This window comes from Pteropus medius, unplaced genomic scaffold (genome assembly GCF_902729225.1).
Source record: "Pteropus medius unplaced genomic scaffold, Ma_sr-lr_union100, whole genome shotgun sequence".
NCBI lineage: Eukaryota > Metazoa > Chordata > Mammalia > Chiroptera > Pteropodidae > Pteropus > Pteropus medius.
Genome location: NW_024356249.1, coordinates 18,693,914 through 18,714,171, shown reverse-complemented (window position 1 = coordinate 18,714,171; position 20,258 = coordinate 18,693,914). Strand labels below are relative to the sequence as shown.

Here is a 20,258-nt window from a genome sequence, read left to right as displayed (position 1 = left end):
GACTTAAGGATAAAAATAAAATACTCTCAAAATAATGCTACTCAAATAATTAGATAAGAACTTTAAAAATCCATTCTAATAGTACTGTTCGTGAAAGGCATTTCATGTGACATCTGATAATGGCTATCAGTGTTTCCAACACTTGCAAGTAGTATGGGCAGTTAATATTAGCCATTTTGAGCTTACCATTGTAAAACAGCCATGGCATTAACATTTTAACATTTTGCACATCTTAATTCCCAGGAAGAAACTACTATATAAAATTTTTATAGCTCATGGAAAGCTTCTCAACCTGTACCTTAGAGTAAGATAAAGAGAATTAAGGCCTGGGAAGTGTGAAGGGTCTGCTGAACAACAGTGACAGGTGAGGTTGGTAACAATTAACAGCTTTTGACTGTTAGCAGAATGGTGGTATAATAGGATCAGCTTATGGTGATGGAGCATTGACTACACGGCTGAGTAAATTGCTTTCTCACTTGTTTTATAAAATTATTGGGGAGATCTGTTAAATGATGATATTGAACCCAGAATTTTTAGATTTCTGCACTATACATACTTTTGATATTGTATTGAAAATTAGAAATCATATTTTATAGTATTGTCAACTTTGTAATTATCTTATGGAGAAACTTATTCAGTGGAAAGGAAAGTACCAAAATAAAAGCAAAACAAAACATCCTACTACACCAACAAAACCACTCTAAATAACAAATATCATATTTTCCTCAAAGTATCTGCAATTTGAGGGGAGTATTTAATCTGTCTCTAAATTGAAAATTGTCCAATCATTCAGGCAGCTTGAAAAAAGAAAGCTAATAAAAAATATAAAAATTTATTTATATCTTGTTTCTGGGCAAGGTAAAGAACTGTATCAAGATGAAGTAGCCATTGTTAAAGTTTATTTTAAGTTTTAGCCGGGACACACTCAAGATCAAAACATTTGGCAATGAAGGAAACGATGGCTCAGGGTATGTGGCAATGTGACATTAAAGATTATATCTGATAGAGTCTGTCTCAGGAATGTTATTATGTCCTTTCCATCTGATGTCTGTTTTAGGAGTCAGATAAATGAATTGAAAGTCGTAGATATGCATTAAAGGATTGTTCTTAAATTACCTTTATTAAGTTTGTTTTAAAATTAATCGAATGCATCTCAAATGGATCAAATGTGCATACTATCAAATGAATGAACATACAGGCATGCCTCATTTTAGTTTGTTTTATTATGCTTCGCAAATACTGTTTTTTTTTTTTTTTACAAATTGAAGGTTTGTGGCAACACTGTAGAGCAAGTCTGTGCCATTTTTCAAGAGCATTTGTGTCTGTGTCACATTTTGTTAATTCTTGCAATATTTCAGTCTTTTTTATGATATTTGTTATGGTGATCAGTGATCAGTGATCTTTTTTGTTCATATAATAATTTTTTATTTTTCAATTACAGTTGACATACAATATAGGATTAGTTTCAGGTATGCGACATAATGATTAGACATTTATATAACTTACGAAGTGATCATGCTCGTGGAACTAGTACCCATCCAACATCATATATAATTATTACAATATTATTGACTATATTTCGTATGCTATACTTTACATTCCCATGACTGTTCGAAACTATGAATTTGTATTTCTTAATCCCTTCCTCTTTATCCCCTATTCCTACAACCCCATTTCCATCCAGCAATAATCAAAATGTTCTCTGTATGAGTTTCTGTTTTGTTAGTTTATTTTGTTTTTTAGATTCCATGTATAAGTGAAATCATATGGTATTTGTCTTTGACTTATTTTAGTTAGCATAATACTCTATAGGTCCATCCATCCATGTTGTTGCAGATGGCAAGATCTCATTATTTTTTTAAGGTGGAATTAATATTCCATTGTATATATATGTACCACTTCCTTATTGATTCATCTATTAATGAATACTTAGGTTGCTTCCATATCTTGGCTATTGTAAGTAATGCTGCAATGAACATATGGATGCTTATGTCTTTTAGAGTAAGTGTTTTGTTTTTTTTTCATATAAATACCCAGAAATGGAATTGGTGGGTCATTTTTATCTTTTGTTATAGCCTTTGTATTAAAGTCTATTTTGTCTGATATAAGTACTGCTACCCTAGCTTTTTTGTTTGTTTCCATTTTCATAAAATACCTTCTTTTATCACTTTTAGTCTGTGTTTGTCTTTTGATCTGAAGTGAGTCACTTGTAGGCAGCATATGTAGGAGTCTTGCATTCTTATCCATTCAGCCACTCTATGTCTTTTGATTGGCACATTTAATCCATTTGCATTTAAAGTAATTATTGCGGAGTTCTGGTCAAGATGGCAGAGTAGGTAAAAGCCATACTTGCCTCCTCTCTCAACCACATTACAATTATAACTACAGAATAGCCATCATTGGGAGTTGCCTGAAGTCTAGCTGAACAAAAGTCCTACATTTAGGGACACATGGAAGAGGCTACTTCGAGACTGGTAGGAGGGGCAGAGATGCAAAACGGGCTGGTCTTACTTCCATGTGTGGTGGTTGAAAATCGAGAGTAGTATCTCTTGGCTGCAGATCTCCCCAGAGGAGCAAGGGGTCAAGTCCTACACCGGGCTCCCCAGCCCAGGATTACAGTGTTGGGAAGAGAAATCCTCACAACGTCTGGCTCTGAAAACAGGTGGAGATGGTGGCTGAGTGAGTCAGAGGGCTGAGGGAGTCCCAGATGCTTCTCTTAAAGGGCCCCACATGAACATACGTTATAATGGACTCACTCGCTCTGAGTTCCAGTGCTGGGCAGAAGCTCAAAAGGCACCAGAGACATTATAGGGAGGAACTGAATTGTCTGGCTTCAGGGTGAGGGGCAGCTTTCTCCCAGACAGGAGTTCTGACAGGACATAGTTCCTTTGTTGAGCTCTCCCCAACCCGGCTTGTAGAACCAGAGGGCTGCCATATCTGAGTTCCCACCAATGTAGCTAACACTGGTCACCTCCCACCCCCTGCCATAGTGAGTCCCTGAGAACCCTTCCCTCCCAATTTGCGAGCCCGCCCAAGCCTCTTTAGTGGATTTTCCACAGAAACGGCTTGTCTTGACATTTGCTGCAGACTTTCCTAAAATCTCTCAAAAGTTCACAAAACCGAAACAAGCAGCATCTGGCCTCGGTGTGCCCCATACCTCTTGCTGAGCAGCCCCAAGCTTGACATTGGTGGTGTCCATCCTCAGTTTGTGGCTTGGCCTCTCGAGGCACTTCCAAGCCCAGTATGGGTGACAGCCATCTGTGGATTGCTTAATGGCTCTTGACAGGACACCCTGGTCAGAACACAAGCTGTAGCTGAACTTGGCCAGTGGCAGGACCCCTCCCAGGAGGCCCCAGCCTGCATGCCCAGTGGCTGGATTTGGTCTGAGCCCAAGCACCACCTGGGGTCACATCTAAGGACGACACATCCAAAGGGCAGACAGGGAAGGCACCAGAACCCTGCTAAAGCGAATCTTGCTCTGTAGGTTCAGCCCCTGCACAACAACTCCTCCACTGGTCATGGCCATTCATCAGATCAGTGAGCCTGAGAATAAGACGATCCCTCTGATGAGTAAACAGCAACCAATGCTTAACTAAAACAGGAGGACACACACAACCCATACAAGGGACATACCTGGAGCACTTGGCTCAGGTGACCAGGGAAGACTGCCACTGGGCCCCACAGCACACCTACTACATAAGGCCACTCTACTAAGATCAGGAGACATAGCAGCCTACCTAATACATAGAAACAAACACAAGTAGGCAGCCAAAATGGGAAGACAAAGATACATGATTCAAACAAAAGAACAGAACAAAACTCCAGAAAAAGAACTCAATGAAATGGAGACAAGCAAACTACCAGATGCAGAGTTTAAAACACTGGTTATAAGGATGTTCAGTGAACTTAGGGTAAGACTAGGTGAACTCAGTGAGAACTTTAAGAGATAGAAAACATAAAAAAGAACCAGTCAGAAATGAAGAATACAATAACAAATGAAGAATACATTAGAAGGAATTAACAGCAGATTGAGGAAGCAGAGGATCGAATCAGTAATTTAGAATATAAGGTAGCAGAAAACACTCAATCAGAGCAGTAACAAGAAAAAAGAATCCAAAAAAATGAGGATAGTTTAAAATGCCTCTGGAACAACATCAAGCATACCAACATTTGCATCATAGGGATGCCAGAAGAAGAGAGAGAGCAAAGAATTAAAAACCTATTTCAAGAAATAAATAATGACTGAAAACTTCCCTAACCTGGTGAAGGAGATAGACATACAACCCCAGGAAGTGCAGAGTCCCACACAAGATGACTCAAGGAGGCCCACACTAAGACACATTGTAATTGAAATAACAAAAGTTAAAGACAAAGTGAGAATCTTAAAAGCAGCAAGAGAAAAGCAGTCAGTTACCTATAAGGGAGCTCCCATAAGTCTATGAGCAGATTTCTTAACAGAAACTTTGCAGGCCAGAAGGGATTGGCAGGAAATATTCAAAGCGATGAAAAGTAAGTACCTACAACCAAGACAACTCTACCCAGCAAAGCTATCAGTCAGAATTGAAGGACAGATAAACTTAACTATTCTCATTATTTTGGACTCTTTTTTCTTGTTGCTGTTCTGATTGGGTGTTTTTTGCTACTTTATCTTCCAAATTGCTAATGCGATCCTCTGCTTCATGCAACCTACTCTTGGTTTCCTCTAATGTATTCTTTTTGTGTTCTTCCTTTTTTACTGGTTCTTCATTATGTTTTCCATCTCTGTTTTTATTTTTTCTGTCTCTTTGTTGAAGTTCTCACCGAGATCATTGAACATCTTTATAACCAGTGTTTTGAACTCTGCATCTGGTAGATTGTTTGTGTTTATCTTGTGAGGTTTTGTTTGTTTGTTTGTTTGTTTGTTTGTTTTGGGAGAGCTTTGGTCTTCTTTTTCATTTGAGACATGTATCTTTGTCTCCTCATTTTAGCTGCTTTCTGGTGTTTGTTTCTATGTATTAGGTAGAGTTGCTGTGTCTCTTGGTCTCAGTAGAGTGTCCCTACATAAGGATATAAGGTATCCTTTGGGGCCCAGTGGCACAGTCTTCCTGGTCACCTGAGCCAGGTGCTCCAGGTGTGTTCCTTATGTGGGTTTTTTGTGCCCTCCTGTTGTAGTTGAGTCTTGATTGCTGTTGGAACGTTAGTGGGAAAGATTAATCCTCAGGCTGCTTGGTTGTGAGGACTAACTGTGACTAAAGTAGTGGAGCTTCTGTTCAGGGACTGACCTTACAGGGCAGTGTTTGGTTTGGCAGGGCTCTGCTGCCTGCTCAGACTGCCCTTTGGGTGTTTTTTTGTGGAGGTGAGTGGGTGGTGCTCAGGTGTGGTCTGAAGCTGGCCGCCAAATGCATTGGTTCTGGGGCCTTTTAGGAGGGACTCTGGTGCAGGTCAAGGTCAGTTGCTGCCTATGTCCTGCCACAGGGTTACTTGGTATGAGTTAAAAAGTGGTTTGCAGTTAGTTTCCACTTGTACTGGGCTTGGAGGTAGCTAGGAGAAGCTAAGCTGTGAACTGAGGCCAGCTGCCATTAGTGCTGGGCTTGGGGCTTAGCAAGAGGTATGGGGCAAGCCGAGGCCATATGCTGCTTGGTTGGTGTTTGTGAACTTTTAAGAGATTTTAAGAATGCCTACAGGTAGATTGTATTGAATAGCCACTAGAAGTGGCTTAGTTGGTCTTGTAAGTTGGTTGAGGAAGGGTCTCAGAGAATTACCAAGGTGGGGTGAATGGTTTTAGCCAGCTCAATAGAGACTCGGTTATTGTGCTTGCCTGTATGTGCAGGCTGGGTGGTGTTAGGGCTCAACCAAGGAACAATGGCTTCTACCAGCCCTGCTGTCTGAAAAAATGCTGTTCCTCATGCCCTCACTTTGAAGCTAGACAATTCATTTCCTCCCTGGATGTCTCTGGCACTTTTCAAGCTTCTGTCCCAGTGCAGGAGCTCAGAGTGAGTGAGTCCATCAGCAAGTAAATACATGTGTGGGCCCTTTAAGAGGAACACCTGGTGCTCCAGCTCCCTTCGTCTCAGCACAATTTCTGCTGTTTTTCACAGTTAGAGTTGTTGGGACTTCTCTTCCTGGCATTGGAACCCTGATCTGAGGCTGGGACCCCTTGTTCCTCATGGGGGAACTCTCTTGCTGAGATAACCTTCCAGATTTTTAACTTTTTCACATGGGGTGAGGTCAGCCTATTCCTTGTCTGTGCCCCTCCTACCACTCTGGGTGTGGCTTCTTCTGTATGTTTTTAGTTATGGGACTTCTGTTCAGCTAGAGTTCAGGCAATTCTCAGTGATGGTTGTTCTGTAGTTTAGTTGTAACTTTGATGTGTTGTGGGAGGAGGCGAGCACAGCTCTGCCCTGCCATCTTGACCGGAACCTTGTGATCAGTGATCTTCAATGTTACTGTTGTACAGGCTAAAAAAATATATAGTACTTTTCCTCTTAGCTTCTAATTTTTTATTGCTGGGCTAATAATCAAATTCCCAGAGAAAGGTTAATAGGAGAAAATCAAGTTTTAATACATGTGCATGGGGAACTCAGATAATCATGAGAATTCCAAAAACAGTGAGTCAACTTTGGGTATATATGACATTATAAACAAAGGAGGTAAGAGTGGGAACGGGGCCTTAGATTTCAGAAGTGAGAATGGGTGATTTACAGGTAGTTGAGGAAGAGCAGAACACACATAGCAGGTAAATTCTTGCTAGGCAACTCAGAGATAATCGGTCACATAGGGTATCGCTAACAGGCCCCTGCCTGAAGCCTTCCTATTGACCATACTTAATCATATTAGGTTAAGGTGAACATTCTAAGATTTTTTTCCTGGAGTAGGCCTTTCCATCTGAATCTCTTAGATAGGATGTGGGAGGGTCAAGGTTTATTTTGAGTCTTTTGTTTCTTAATAAATAGCTTAAAATCAGTATCCCAAAAGGCAGCTTTAGAGTGGGAAAACTTTGGTCCCTTTCACTACTGTAATTGTTTCTGGGTGCCATGAACTGTACCCACTTAAGATGGCAAAGTTAATCAATAAATGTGTGTGTTCTGACTGCTTCACTGATGTGCTGTTCCTCATTTCTCTCCCTCTCCTTGGATCTCCTTATTTCCTGAAACACAATAATATTGAAATTAGGCCAGTTAATAACCCCACAATAGCATCTAAGTATTCAAGTTAAAGGAAGAGTCATGTCTCTCAGTTTAAATCAAAAACTAGAAATGATAAGCAAAGTGAAGAAGGCATGTTGAAATCTGAGAGATGCCAAAATATAGGCCTCTTCTGCCAGTTAGCCAATTTGTGAATGCAAAGGAAAAGTTCTTTAAGGAAATTAAAAGTTGTTATCCAAGAAACACAAGAGATAAGAAAATGAAACTGCGTGTTCTGATATTGAGAAAGTTTTAGTGGTCTGAATAGATCAGACCAGCCACAACAGTCCTTGAAGCCAAAGCCTAATCCAGAGCAAGGCCTTAACTCTCTTTAGTTCTACGATAGTTGAGAAAGGTGAAGAAGCTGCAGAGGAAACATTTGAAGCTAGTGGAGGCTGGTTAATGAGTCTTAAGGAAAGAGGTCATCTCCATAACTTAAAAGTGCAAGGTGAAGCAACACATGCTGATGTAGAAGCTGCAGAATGTTATCCAGAAGATCTAGCTAAGAAAATTAATTAAGGTGGCTATACTCAGCAACAGATTTTCAGTTTATATGAAACCTTATTTTGGAAGAAGAGGTCATCTAGGACTTGCATAGGTAGAGAGGAGAAGTCAATGTCTGGGTTCAAAGTTTCGAAGGACTTGTTGACTCTCTTGTTAGGGGCTAATGCAGCTGGTGACTTTAAGTTGAAGCCAGTTCTCATTTACCATTCCAAAAATCCTAGAGCCTTTAAGAATTATGCTGAATGTACTCTGCCAATGCCGTAAATGGAACAAATCTTGGATGATAGCATTTCTGTTTAGAACATGATTTACTGAATCTTTTAAGACCACTGTTGAGACCTACTGTTCAGAAAAAGATTCCTTTCAAAATATTACTATTCACTGACAATGCGCCCAGTCACCCAAGAGCTCTGATGGAGATGTACAGTGAGATTAATGTTGTTTTCATGCCTCCTAAATCGACATACATTCTACAGCTCATGGCTCAAGGAGTAATTTAGACATTCAAGTTTTATTATTTAAGAAATAATTCCATAAGACTATTTAGATAGTGATTCCTCTGATGGATCTGGGCAAAGTAAATTGAAAACATTCTGGAAAGAATTCACCATTCTAGATGCCATTAAGAACATTTGTGATTCATTGGAAGAGGTCAAAATATCAACATTAACAGGATTTTGAAAAAGTTAATTTCAACCCTCATGGGTCATTTGGAGGGGTTCAGGATGTCAGCAGAGGAAGTAACTACAATTGTGGTGGAAATAGCAGAACTAGGATTAGAAGTGGAGCCCTTCTGAAAATGTGACTGAATTGCTGCAATCTCCTGATAAAACTTGAATGGATGAGGAGTTGCTTCTTATGGATGAGCAAGGACAGTGGTTTCTTGTGATGGAAATCTACTCCTGGTAAAGATATTATGAAGACTGTTGAAATGACAACAGAGGATTTAGGCTATCACATGAACTTAGTTGGTAAAGCAATAGTAGAGTTTGAGAGGATTGACTTCAGTTTTGAGAGAAGTTCTGCTGTGGGTAAAATGCTATCAAACAGCATTGCATGCTACAGGAAAATTGTTCATGAAAGGAAGCATTTGTTGATGAGGCAGAATTCATTGTTGTCTTATTTTAAGAAGTTGCCACAGCCACTCCAACCTTCAGCAACCATAACCCTAATCAGTCAGCAGCTATCAACACTGAAGCAAAAAGATTACAATTTGCTGAAGACTCAGATGACAGTTGGCATTTTTTAGCAATACAGTATTTTTAATGGAAGGTATGAACATTATTTTTTAAAGATATAATGCTATTGCACACTTAATGTAGTGTAAAAGTGACATTTATATGCACTGGGAAATCAAAAATTTATGTGACTCTATTGTGATACTTGCTTTCTGTTATGACACAGTTATATTCTTTCTAAAACTTTGGATGCCAACTCCTTTCAGGTTAAGTGGATTTGTAACATTGAGTACCAGGATGAAAGTATAGATATCTTATGTTTTCACTTAGAGAAAAAAGAGGATTTATTCTCCCTCCCCGCCCCCCTGCCCCCAGTTTTAAACTAATAATACAGGAATTAAATGGGAAGAAATAATGGTTCTTTTCTAGAGAGACTTTTCTAAGGATGATTTGAAAAGAGCAGGCAATGGAGAGAAGAGCCACGGCTGTTGTGGCCTGAGTCGAGATAAGCAGAAGTGTGTGTGTGCTTAATGTCACATGGCAGGAGGCTTTCCCCAGAGTGCTCAGCCTGTCCAGGGAGCTGTTTCATTTTGTGTCGGATAGAGTTGTTCCTTGGAAAATATCCGCTTTCCTGCCTGTTGCTTCATTATGGATTATATAGGTAAAATTAAATTTAAATTATTTTGCAGCCATGTGGAATTACTTAAATTATAATTTTAGTTTGAATTTATATCTAAAAATTATGATGGCTGTGTTTGTACTTTAAAAAATATTATGCATGAATTTATTCCTGAGTGCATCTGCATTTGTTATATACAAATTGTGATCATTTAGGATAAGTACTTAAGGGAATTTCTCAGATATACCCTTGTTGTTTCCTATTTCCATTTGGGTCGCAATCAAACAGACTTAAAATAAACTGCAGTCCTAGGTGTAGAGCCATAAGAGAGAAGGAGCAATCAGGACGGTCGTTTCATAAACTACGTAAATGTCTAACCAATGTACTGTATTCTTGAAACTAATAATAAAATGTAAAAAATTAAGTAAATAAATAAGCTACAACCCATAATTAATCCACATTTCTTCCTTCCTGGCCAGAAGGTTTAAAGTCAAGTCATCCGAGTTCAGATTGTGCTACATAGAGAATAAAGTATACACACAGTCTGCAGAGTGTGGCTTCTGTAAAACATTGTTGGCATTGTGGTGGTTTTGTGCATGTGTGCTGCCTGATCTTGTTGTGGAAGTAACATCATAAAGTGAATTGGAGAATTTCAGTTTTTACTCTAAGTTTTCTGAGTGTTAATATGTATAGATTTTTCTGATAGATAACTAGCTTCTTTTTAAAACTATGTAGCCTTGTTCTCAATTTCTAGTTTCACCAAATGGTAAATTGGTATAGATTTAGGAATAAAGTTAAGGTTAGACTAACCATGAGTGGTGGTTGTTGGGAGTTATGTGGGGGATTCTTTTAGTTGGATGGGGCGAGGGTGGGTTTAGAGGTGAGACATTGATAAGGAGATGAGGACATGAGTTTTTGCCCAAAATTTATGCAACTAATTCAAAATTATATTACCCTGAATTTGAACTTTTGGGTAATGGTATATGGTATTCTGACAGATTCCTTTTTAACTAAAGAACAAAGGCCTTTGGAATATTTTTCACTAGGGCAGAGATCCACTTTCTATACCCAGCGTGATGACAAAATCCCAGTGGACGGACCTTTGACAAGACAGCTAATTATGCTATGCAAATAAAATTTTTGTGAAATTGATAATTTAAATATGACTTTTAGTAATTTGCTATGTAAAGGACTTTTGTGGTAAATATTTCTTAGTATATGTGCTGCTGAGGTGAGCAGTGTGGTGAATATTTTTTTGAAGATAAAACAACCTAAAGTAATTAATTACCTCAGATTTTTTTTTACAAATCCATATTTTCCTATTTAAGAGTTCCTTTAAAGCAAGTATACTAGTACCCATCCCTCTCTCTCTCTCTCTCCCTCTCTCTCTCTCTCGCTCTCTCTCATGTGTGTATTTTAAGTTTCTTTTCCTCATAAGATTAGTGTACCAGAATTTTTTGTTCTAGGGCTCTGAAATAAAATATATTTACTTTTTAGAAAGCTTACTATATACGTGGTACTGTGTTGAAGATGGAAGGAACAAACTTAATGCCATATGCAAAAATCAAATTTCTAAAATTATACCTGGAAGCTTTACTATGAGTATGCTTTTAATTATAAATTTGTACTATTTTACCAAAGAACAGAATAATTAATTCTTTCATTTTTCTAGTTTTTATGTTGCCATTAAAACATTCCTTTATTTTCAGTGATGCTTTATAAACATATAGATGGTATTCTAAAAGGCAAAGCTTTACCATGCTGCATAGACCTCAAGAGGAATGCTAAGAAAATAAAACTTTAATGTGAACAAAGGAGATGGCTCCAGAGAAATTCTAGATCTGACACTTTCAAAATTATTATGTGTTCTCTAGAGGGGATGTGGTTTATGTTCTTACCACAATAATAGGTACATTAATTAAACTAGTGTCTGATGTTATAGGAAGCTGTTTTGAATGTTGTCTTCTATGGTGATTTTTACAAACATTTATATATTTGCAAATGTATGTATATTTAGTCTGTTTAAAGAGAAGAACACATGTTTCTAGTTTATGGGAGAGTGACATCTTGGATTAAAAAAGAGAATTTATTCTGCTATCAGCACAGTTCAGCACAACTACTTTTGTATTAATGGCATTGTCTCAGCACTGAAGGGGTTATCTTCCAATGCAAAACTGATTCTTGATGGTTCAAGAATAGGTTTATTTTAATTTTTTTTTTGGAATGCTTTTTATCCTATGTGGTTTCTATGTTATCCATGGCAGTTTCCTTTCAGTTTTTTTTCAGGTCTCTGTTGAAATGTCATCTTTTTAAAAGGCTGTTATTACCTGACAATTTTACTTAAAATACCCTCCCATTCAATCACTCCTCATCCTTTAATTCCTCTTATCTTTCTTTATAACACACACTACCACTTGACATATTGCATATTTGTTTGTCTGTCTCACCCACTGGAATGTAAGCTCCATAGAGGAGAAAGTTAGTTCACGGCTGTGCCTCTGGAGTGCAGAATTGTAGGCTCCCAAGAAGTAGTTGCTGAGTGAACTCATGAATGCGATTTCTGCTGATAGTCCTCTTGACTTACTTTATGATTTCCACTATTACTTTTCTTTATCAATACCATTCTAATTTAACAATAATTATTTGACCACTAATTATTTTGAATATTGAGCTTTTCTTTTACTGCTAACTTTATCCTAAAATTAACAGTACTTGCTTTACTAAGTGGAATGGCAAAGTCGCAGGCAGGCAGGCATAATTAGAATTGATAATCCAAAGATCACTTTGATTTTGGAATGTATTGTGTGATTTTTTTGGTGTGTCCTGGGGGACATCAGATCAGTTTTATTCTTCCTTCATTACATTTTCCTTAGGCAACACATTAAAATTTGTCTTTATTCTCTGAGCTCATACCACCTAACTAGAGGAAGGAATTGGCACAAACTAAAGTTTTGAAATCTACTTTGTCACATACAGAGTTCCAGTGATGTAGATCCCAACCTTCTGAAGTGTTTAGAAATACCTCAGACCTCCGGATGTTATAGAACCTTAGGAGTCAGAGATTGTCATTTGCATCTGGTTTTGCTGGCAAGTGAGATACCTAATATTTTAACATGGTGATAGCTATCTAAAAAGTAGACTTCTTGAAAAATATTGCAGCCTTTTACTTACTCTTGATAGTCTGTGCCAAGAAATAAATATAAGCACGGAGAAAAATGCATTTCTGTATGCATATATATGCCCTCACATATGAGCTGATAAAAGGGGCTTTATCAATGAGCTGGCAAAGCAGTTATTGCATATAGACTATGGCTTTCGGTGGAAAATATCTCTTACCATTTTCTCATTCTGCTTTTCCTCTTGCCTTTCTGTTGGCCACATCCATATATTGTTGGTGTGACTATTCATGTACAATATCTAGTATGCAATTTAAAATAGATCTTACATAAGATAATATTCTGGCTTCAACCCTTTGGAAGTATATTGCCCTTTCCTACTACCTACAGATGTATCTCACCTGGTTATTGACATGACCAATTATTTTGGGAGGGACACATTATTCTTAATTCTTGCAGTCTTTGGTACAATCTTTTTTCTCATTTTTAGTTTTTTCTAGTGATATTTCTCTTTTAAGAATTTTTTTCTCCACATTTTTGATTTCTATTTTCCTTTCATTTTAGTTGAATTCTTAAGATAAAATTTTGCTAATTATTTATTGATTTCTCAAGAGGCGTTATGGAAGAGTAGTTAAGAGCATATGCTTTGAAACCAGACTACATAGATTTGAATCCTAGCTTATCATTTACCACCTGTGTGGCCTTGGTAAATTATTTCACCATCTGTCAAATGTGGATAATAATGGTATCTACCTCATAGGGCTGTTCAGAAGATCAAATAAGTTAATACATGTAAAGTTCCCAGAATACTATCTGGCACATAGTAAAGATTCAGTAAGTATTAGTTATTGTTATACTTTTCTACAACAAAATATTTAATCTTTATCTTATATAGCATCATTGCATTTTCTTATTTTCAATAAGATAAAGTTCAAATTACCTTGAATAGTTATGCTACATTCACACCATGGGAACTTATACAACCATTAAGAGGATGAATGGATCTACGTATACTGACCGGAAGAGCTATTAATGATATTTTAGATAGTAACTTTCAGTTCCACATTCATATCAGAATTTAATGTTTAAAAGCTGTATCACATAAAGACATATCTTTATAAACACAAGAAAATATTGGGAAAAGTATATACTTTGAACGGATGGAGAGGAAACGAGCTTTCGAACTTCCTACTTTATATTATTTAAAAAGTGTGGGATTATGGGAATATGTACACACACATACACCCACATTTTGTACATTTCAGTATTTTTAAAAACATTAAAACAAGACGTTTTTCTTTGTGTCAGATAGACATTCTAAAGAAAATCTATACACTTCTAGCTTTTTTTTTTTAAACCAGATTTCTAAGGGTAAAGGTAATGCAGGAAGACTGTTATTTGTCAAGTGACTCAAGAGACAAAATATTGTCTTCAATTATTTCTCTGCATGAGCAGGCTACAAAGAAATGAGTTTCTTGGTCATAAATGCCTGCTTGCACAGGTGTACAGAGGTGTGTGCCCAGAGCCTTAAAATGACTGAATTACTCTGGAAAATGGTGGGAATTCTCATTAGGGAAAATGAGAAAAAATAAGGCAAAAGGAATAGGATAGGGGAAATTCCTAGAGCAGTGGTTTTCACATTTGAAAAATAGTTGCAAAATTAATAATATAATCATTAACATTTGAGTGCTTGCTGTGTGTGAAGCAGTGTTCTAAGAACTTAATACTGTTATTTTACTGTTACATTTGTGTGTGTATTTATTGCCCAGAATGTGTGTGCAATACTATACATGTTTTCACATGTTTGTGATTGAGTGTACAACCTTTGATCTGTTGATCTCCCATAAGCCTAGGGAAAGAACAGTGAGTTCTGTAGTTATTTTTAAGACAGATTATTATTCTCACTTCCGATATTCTTAATAAATTCTACTTGCTACATAAAACCAAGAGCCCTGATCTGCATATTTTTGTGATGGTTGCTATAAAGCCAATATTTAAATTTCTTTGAGGTCTCCTTTTAGTGTCTGGTATCAAAAGATGAAGATCTTGTCAAGAGGGGGAATATATATGTGGCTCTTGGTTTTGTACGTTTCGTGACAAAGGATTTCCCCTTTGAATTGCCTGCCCCCCTGAAGGCCCTGGAGCCTCTCTGGCTCAGCAGCGCAGTCGGTCTGTGCAGTGTCTCTGACGTCATCAGTGTATGCATAAGCCCTGCTATTGTCTTACTGCTACAGCAGGGCTAGGAATTGCAGTATCCTCTGTTGCTGCTGTTCCCAGTCCTGCCTCTGCTGCTACCTAGCCCTGCCTCACTGCATCCCAGAAGAGCCACATCGGCCTGCCTTTCCCTATTGGATTTCCAAAAGCAGCTCTTCGGTTTTGGGTTTTGGTGCTGTAGGAGATCTTGCTTTTCAATTACACGGGAGAACACTGAAGCTTGTAAGAGGAGAATCTGGCAGCTGGACACAGCTTGGACTGCATTGTCTGTCTTCATGACCCCTGCTGTGTAGAGGCTCATCTTTTCACTCTCACACGTACACTCTCCTCTGTTTTTCTTCCTTTTTCCCCCCTTTTCTCCTAATTTTTTTTTAAAGCAGCCTCTGGAGCCAGCCATGTTTGGCACTGAATCTTCATGTAAGTAAATGGATCCCACTTCTTTGCTATTTAGAAATCTGCTTGCTGTCATGGTTTCATTGGTTTAGAGTTCATATTGCTTTGCCTTAGGTCATTAACAGCCTTTGTGTTTTGGCTCTAATTACAAAGGAATTGGTCTCAGAGAAGGGACTCTCCCTTAACTGGGTTATTCATCCTTAAGTCCAGGGATGTCAGTGTGGTCAAAACCAGGCCTTCAGGAGGGAGGGAGGGACGCAGGAACCAGGCAGCCTCCCTAGAATGTGTTAATTGATGGGATCAGGTCTGTCACTGATCTATTGTTGTGGGTTCTATAATGGTCCTTAAACCCTAAAATAAATACTGGGGTGGTGGGGCGGGGGGATCTGAGATGATAGTGTTTATTAGAAAAGAAACAAGGGCTTATGTATGTATTTTTTATCTAAACGAATAAAAGGGTATCATTATAACCCCTTCCTCTATATTTTTATAAAAACATAGGCATAGATATTTTATATGGATTAAAAAAAGAATAAGAAATATGCTTTATTTTTGAAGATTTTTTTTTAATACAATGGATTCAATTTTGATATGCTGGCTAGCATCATAATCCAGCAGCATCATATCTGTCTTAAAACTTATTCAATGAAATTGCTTTGGTGCAGAGCAGGCCCCGCACAATGGGCTGAGCTGGACAGTACTTGTAGACAGCTAAAATTGGTATTTATAAAATGATAACCAGCCTAAGTAATTTAAGGATTATTTAATGTTGGATGTAGAATAATATAACTTGTCAATGCAGTTGTATAGGCTCTGCGGAATATTTGGTTATTCATAAGCAGAGGTGACAGTTAAGAATTTCTAAAGAAACTCAATTTGCTGGCCTAGAACATTAAAAAATTGGCAAGACACTGTCTTTGAGAGGAGTAGGGGGCTAGGCATAAATTTAAGAAAGACATTTCTTATGAATTTATAATTCGACCATTTCTGATCTCAGGTGGTCAGTGTGACTGTCACAGCTGATGATTATTCCAGAATATTAGTATTTCAAAGGAGCTAATAATCCTCAGTTTTTTTTGTTTCTTGATTGGCTTTTTTCAGGGTTGATTATTTTTGCTGTTTCATGTGGTAGCTTTCTATTTCTGAAATTAACCACATTGCCTAATCAAGATCAAGATACATTAATAATGAGATGCAGTGTCCTGTTCAGCATGTGTCAATATTATTTTCTATTTAAAATTTTTTGAATTCATTTAATGGTACATTGAAATTATTGTTGCAGGGGCTAAATATATATATATATATAAAAGTATATATATATAATACTTTTCCTCCTACCTTCTAGGTTCTAAATATATATATATATTTATATATATATATAAAAAAGTATATATATATAATACTTTTCCTCCTACCTTCTAGGTTCTAGTTGGGCTAATGAATTACCAGAGACAGATTAACAGGAGAAAATTTAATTTTAATACATGTGCATGGGGACTTCACATAAGCATGAAAATTTCAAAGACAGTTGAGGTGAAATTGGATATATAAGACATTTGAACAGGATCTTAGATTTCAAAAGTGAGAATGGGTGATTTACAGGTAATTGAAGAAAGGCAGAACACACATGGTGGGTAAATTTTTGCTAGGCAACCCAGAAACAGTGAGACACGAGGTACTCTAGTAAACAAGCCCCTGTTTGATGCCCTCCCATCCACTATACTCAATTCAAATTAATCTGCCAACATACTAAGATTTCCTTACTGGAGGAGGTCTTTTCCTCCAAATCTCTTAGGCAGGAAAAGGGGGAGGGTCAAAGGTTCTTTCTGAGTTTTTTGTTTCTTAATACTCGGCTTAAAAATCAGTATCCTAAAAGGCTAAACTTTTGGTCCCCTTCATCGTCATCACAGAAATAGAAACAGATTATTAAGAGGCAAAGACTTTCCAGTTTCATTTCAGTCATGGAATTTTGTTTATGTAGGAACTTAGGTATGGACAGAAATATTTATCTACTAAAGGGAAATCAGTCTTATTTGTGTAGCTGAAAGTGGAAGCTGAAACTCAGGGTGGGTGTCTCTGGGTTCTTGGACTAGGGATTCTAGTCTGGCCAGGTTTACTAAGCAGACATAGCCTTTCTTGATCATCAAACATGATCTTTTGATAATATCACCCATGTGATATGTGTTATGTTTGAAAACTGCTGATTAGTTGCCTTTTGTCTACATAGCTGCTAGATTACTGAACAGAGTACCATTCAGAAGATAGAACACTATCATACAAGTTTTTGGCATTTTTTTGACTTTATTGAATATTAAGTTTCTTGCTTGTCACTAGAAGACCGTAGATTGATTTGTACTGTCAGTGGTTAAATGTTGAGATTAGACTGTCTTCTTTACAGAAAGAGATGCCTTAAACCTGTACTCAGAGTTAAGAAAGTATATTTTCTTTGTTTCTTGAGCATAGTTTTCTAGGCCTTTAATTTCCACCTTTTAAAGGCTATATATAGGCTGAAACTATCTATATTTAGAATATTCAGAAAAATAGTCTCATTTGAACCTCTAATTAGTTCAAAAGGGATTTTCCAAACCACCTGGGATATTCTTACTAAATTTTTATGGTAAATACTTGTTTAAGTATATATTCTGTGTACAGTGCTGTGCTAGATCCTAGAAAGGTCAATTTTTCTCTAACATTCTGATTTTATGATTCTTACCCTTGATTCTGGTTAGAGCACTTTACTTCTGTTGGATGCTTTTACTTTTTAAGTTGAGATGTGGTTTATATACAGTTAAATGCATAAGTCAATGTGTGTAGCTCAGCGATTTTTCACCTCTACCCAGGAACCACTACCCAGATACTCATGGAACCACTACCCAGATAAAGATACAGAACATTACTGTTGCTCCAGGAAGTTCACTTGTGGTACCATTCCCAGTTAATATTACTTCTCATCAAAAGTATTCACTATTCTGAGTTCTGTGGATAGAGTCGTGTATAAACGGCTCTTTAAAAAATTTTTTCTCTCTTCCTTGCTCGTTGCCTATAAGAGAAGGAAATGCCAATGTCTTCGTTTTCAAATACTGGATTGATTAAGTCGACTTTATGTTTCAGACCTTGGAGGTCAGGAATTTGCAGTAGTCTGGATATCACATTATAACATGTTCTGCTTCACTGAAATAGTATTGCTTGATTTAAATACCAAAAAGTCCCTCCCTGCTACCACCCCTACCACACAGCCTTAAAAACGACCAAAAAATTTACCTGGAAGAGTAAACCCTTACACCTTCAAGTTGAAGACTTACATAGTTATGGCAACAAAATTAATAAATGCTCTAACATTGTTTTAGTGAATATCTTTTGATATTGTTATAGTGACTATCTCCAACAGTGCTAATCTCATTTTTTTCTGACTTAAGAGAATCTGAATCTCATCAGTGTCTAGTTTGTTTTAGCTCACTTTGAAATAGAAGTGTTCTATGTTGTGTATAGATTAATCATTAAAAAGAAGGAAGAGTGACTTCTGTAGCTTTGTTACCATCTTGATGTAGTTCACTGAGTTTTCCTTTACTGAAATTTCCCATGTCTAAAAATGTGAGTAGTATGTTTGCTCTTTATATGCTTAGAGGAAATGAAATTTTAGTTTCTGTGGTGAGAATAATTTAGGTTTAAGAAGAAAGTACTATCAATAAAGTTTTATTGAGGGGAGTGGTCATTAAAATGCATATTCTGGGTACTTAATTCGATTTAACGATATTTTTAAATCGATAAATGGAATTACAAAAATTTAAAAAGTTTTATTCTTAAAATTTTATAAAGGAAGAGAAAAATTTAATCTTTTGTGGAGTAAGAAAAACCGTTTTTGCTTTTTTGCCATTTGGTTACATTCTTCCTGATAAAGTTAGTTATTCTCCAAAGAGTAAATACTTCAAGTACGACGAATTTATTCAATTAGTGTTTATCCTTCTTAGTCCTTCTCTTTCTCTCCTCCCCTGTTTAATTTTTCAGGGCTCAAGGGTACCATTTAAGATGTGCTGTGCTGGGAATATTAATGTGTCTTGTAAAGCACCTGCTTTATTAGTCCAGTGAAGAGAGCAACATGTCACCTTTTGAGAAACAGGATGCCCCTGGGACAAATAGTCATTTAACCTTTCCCCCAGAATTTTGCTGTAGTAATAATAAAAAGAATAGCTAATGCATCTTTGGAAGGGAACAAGAAATCACCAAAGTACCAGCAAAATGGTAATGTTTAGTGAGGTGAGGGGTGAAGGGGAAATGGTGGACACATGTGTTAGGTTGTCAGTTCTCTTCATTTCTGGTGTGGCTGTCCCACAAGTCTTTCTCGCTATTCTCTGGATGCCTACATCATTGTGGGTAGGTAGCCAGATGCTGAAAAGGATTTGGGGTACTTGTGATGTCCCATGTGATTTGTCTTTGATGGGTACCAAAAGGTCAGCTCCTGCCTTTTATTTTCATTACTGATGAGTGTATTAAGTTAAAACTGACAGCTTTCAGTTTTAATAGTGAGTGTGGTGCCATGTTTCCAAGAACAACAGAATTATCTCGAATTTTGAGCCATTATGTGGGAGATAGTCAAATGAATATGCTCTAGTGATATTAAGTAATCAAGAAACTTTATAATTAAACGGACATCTCTTTCATAGAGAAGCAAATGAGTTACGCTCTCTCTTTGTGTGCATTTCAGGGCCATTCTTGACAACCAATCATAATGTAAGATTAACCTTGGTTCTGTTGGTGTAATTTTGGTGAATTAGTTGAGATGTTACTAGTAACTATAGTCATTCAAAAATGGCTATTCACAACTGGGCGACATTTCAATATAAGCCCCAATACTTATTAAATAATCGTATCAGATATTTGCTTAGTATGTTTTTGCTTAGTATGTTTGGCATTTTAGTACTATATTTTGTTTCACCCTTTATTAGTTTTATTATATGAAACTAAGTAATTTAGGAAAACAGCCATTTTTTTCCTTACAACTTTAATCTGGCAGTTAGTATTTGGCTGTGTTGGATTTTAAATGCTTTCATGTTACTTAAAGCAAAAATACAAA

General features: G+C 37.0%; 1 protein-coding gene across 11 annotated transcripts in view; it reads left to right on the top strand.

The window, feature by feature from the left end:
• Positions 1 to 20,258, top strand: part of ST7 (suppression of tumorigenicity 7) — a 242,092-nt gene that overhangs the window by 47,042 nt on the left and 174,792 nt on the right. For 2 of the 11 annotated variants that reach the window (XM_039860995.1, XM_039860994.1), the window contains exon 1: positions 14,800 to 15,211. The exons of 7 other annotated variants lie outside the window; for them this stretch is intronic. In XM_039860995.1, the coding sequence (XP_039716929.1) occupies positions 15,190 to 15,211 (22 nt within the window). In that variant the 5' untranslated portion in view covers positions 14,800 to 15,189. Of the gene's footprint in view, positions 1 to 9,322; positions 9,507 to 14,778; positions 15,212 to 20,258 lie in introns of those variants that run through there. 2 more of the 11 variants (XM_039860992.1, XM_039860991.1) reach the window with 2 other exon arrangements.